The 1,727-nt window shown below is 46.2% G+C and overlaps 1 protein-coding gene across 1 annotated transcript; it reads right to left on the bottom strand.

Annotated features, from left to right (window-relative positions):
* On the bottom strand, positions 1-1,726 carry AURANDRAFT_39399 (hypothetical protein; the record flags this gene model as incomplete). Its single annotated transcript, XM_009043741.1, has 2 exons — positions 1-1,569; positions 1,657-1,726. A coding segment is annotated over one exon (1,488 nt), but the record flags the coding sequence as incomplete, so codon positions are not given.
* Position 1,727: the final 1 nt, after the last annotated feature.

The following is a 1,727-nucleotide window of genomic DNA, read 5'->3' as shown; positions in this document are numbered from 1 at the left end:
TGATTGCATCCAAATAAGCCTTCGATATTTCGAGCCTTTCCTGAAGATTGGTGAGCAAGTTATTGACTAATAGAGGCACGCCACTAGTTCCAAGAATTCTCACAATAGCAGCAGTATGGGTGCTGCCTACGAAGCTGCGATGCAGCTTGTTTGCCATTTCAAACGCGCGGGCTGTGTAAGCACCAACGGCAAAGTGCTGATGATCTGCCTTTGGTGACTTTGGACGATCAACAGGCTTAAGCGCCACCGGTGAACGCACGAAGCGACGTGTAAAATTGTTATATGCATAATTTGGGAAGATATCAGTGACCAAGGATGCAAGTACGTGCATCAGTGTCCGCCCTGCAAACGCAGTCGGACCAACAGCCTCGTCAACTTCAGTGAGGATTGTCTCGAAAGTGTCAAGCTCAAGGTGATAGACGAGAGAAAGATGGGTTTCCTGGACGATCTGCAATGCACGGTTGAAGTCAACAACACTCGACAGCTCCGATGCCTCAAATTTTTTAATGCAATATTCGATATCTTTGTAAAACTTGCCATTGACGTGCTGAGTAATAAGAAGATTGAGATCTATGACACGTCCTAGCACTTGAATGTGTCGCTGTGACATGGGTACGTCGCAGCGGCGTGCGGGAACATCAAGCGAATAAGCTCTTCGCATCAGGAACAGACGTTCACGATAGGGGCCATCAATGGTTCTCGATCCAATATTATCCTTGTAATAGGAATATACATGGTCAGATATCAGAAATATCAACTGGTCAAAGACGAGGTTTACTTCAGCTTCAATTTCATCATATAAAAATCGTTGGCTGAGGACATAGAGGGATCGGTGGGCTGCATCATTGTAGACATCCATAGTATACAAAATATTTTCAACTAGAGGCATGGATTTAGCTTGATTGGTAATGACATGTTCTGTCAAAATCCAAGGAAACGACAGCTCAATTGCAAATTGAATTTGCCCAGAAAGCTCAAGATAAAACTCGCGATACCACAAATCAGCAAGATCTGAATTCGCACGGAGAGTGACCGCGTGGTTCAAAATATATTGGAAGCACAGGCTTTCATTATAGAAAGTCTCCATCAGCTGAAGATCCTCTCGCTCGAGATCCCTTTTGGAAAACATGCCAACCTTAAGTTGATTTCGCTGGTCGAACATACTGCGAACCATAGTGCGCATTAACTGTAATTGCGTCGGGCTAGGTCCCACCACACGCACGGGATGTACTGCTTCAACGCGTCCGTCTTGCCTGGAATACCGAGTGTAGTCATCTACTGGCTCCATCGAGTCGGGCCAATCAGCCACCAAGCGACGAAGCTTCAATAATGGGACTATAATGGCCCGCTTGCGTTTTTGTGCGCGGTGCAGCGGCGGTATCAATTCTCCAGCAACAAACTGTTGCACCTCATGGTGGACGTGCAAGCGCACATATGGAGCAACGTCAGACTCAACATTTGTGAGAATTGCACTTAAGCTCTTGATCATTGATATCACATCAACAACAACACCAAGCTCGCGCGGTGAATAATTAAATTTCACTGCAGCTTCGTACGGCGTTGCTCCAGCTTTCCCTAAAAAATTATCCTCGTGAGTCTGATCACGTAAAAAGTCCGTACACTGCTGGCGTGTTGCGCATCGCTCTCAATTTTTACCATGCGGATGTGTCAGCTTCCAGTGGTACGCCTCTAGGACCTTGCATGTCCACGACTGCAGCAACTTAAAT

Source organism: Aureococcus anophagefferens (assembly GCF_000186865.1).
Source record: "Aureococcus anophagefferens unplaced genomic scaffold AURANscaffold_66, whole genome shotgun sequence".
In the NCBI taxonomy this organism is placed as follows: domain Eukaryota; class Pelagophyceae; order Pelagomonadales; family Pelagomonadaceae; genus Aureococcus; species Aureococcus anophagefferens.
The sequence above is the reverse complement of the archived record's forward strand: the minus strand, read 5'-3'. Positions and strand labels throughout refer to the sequence as shown.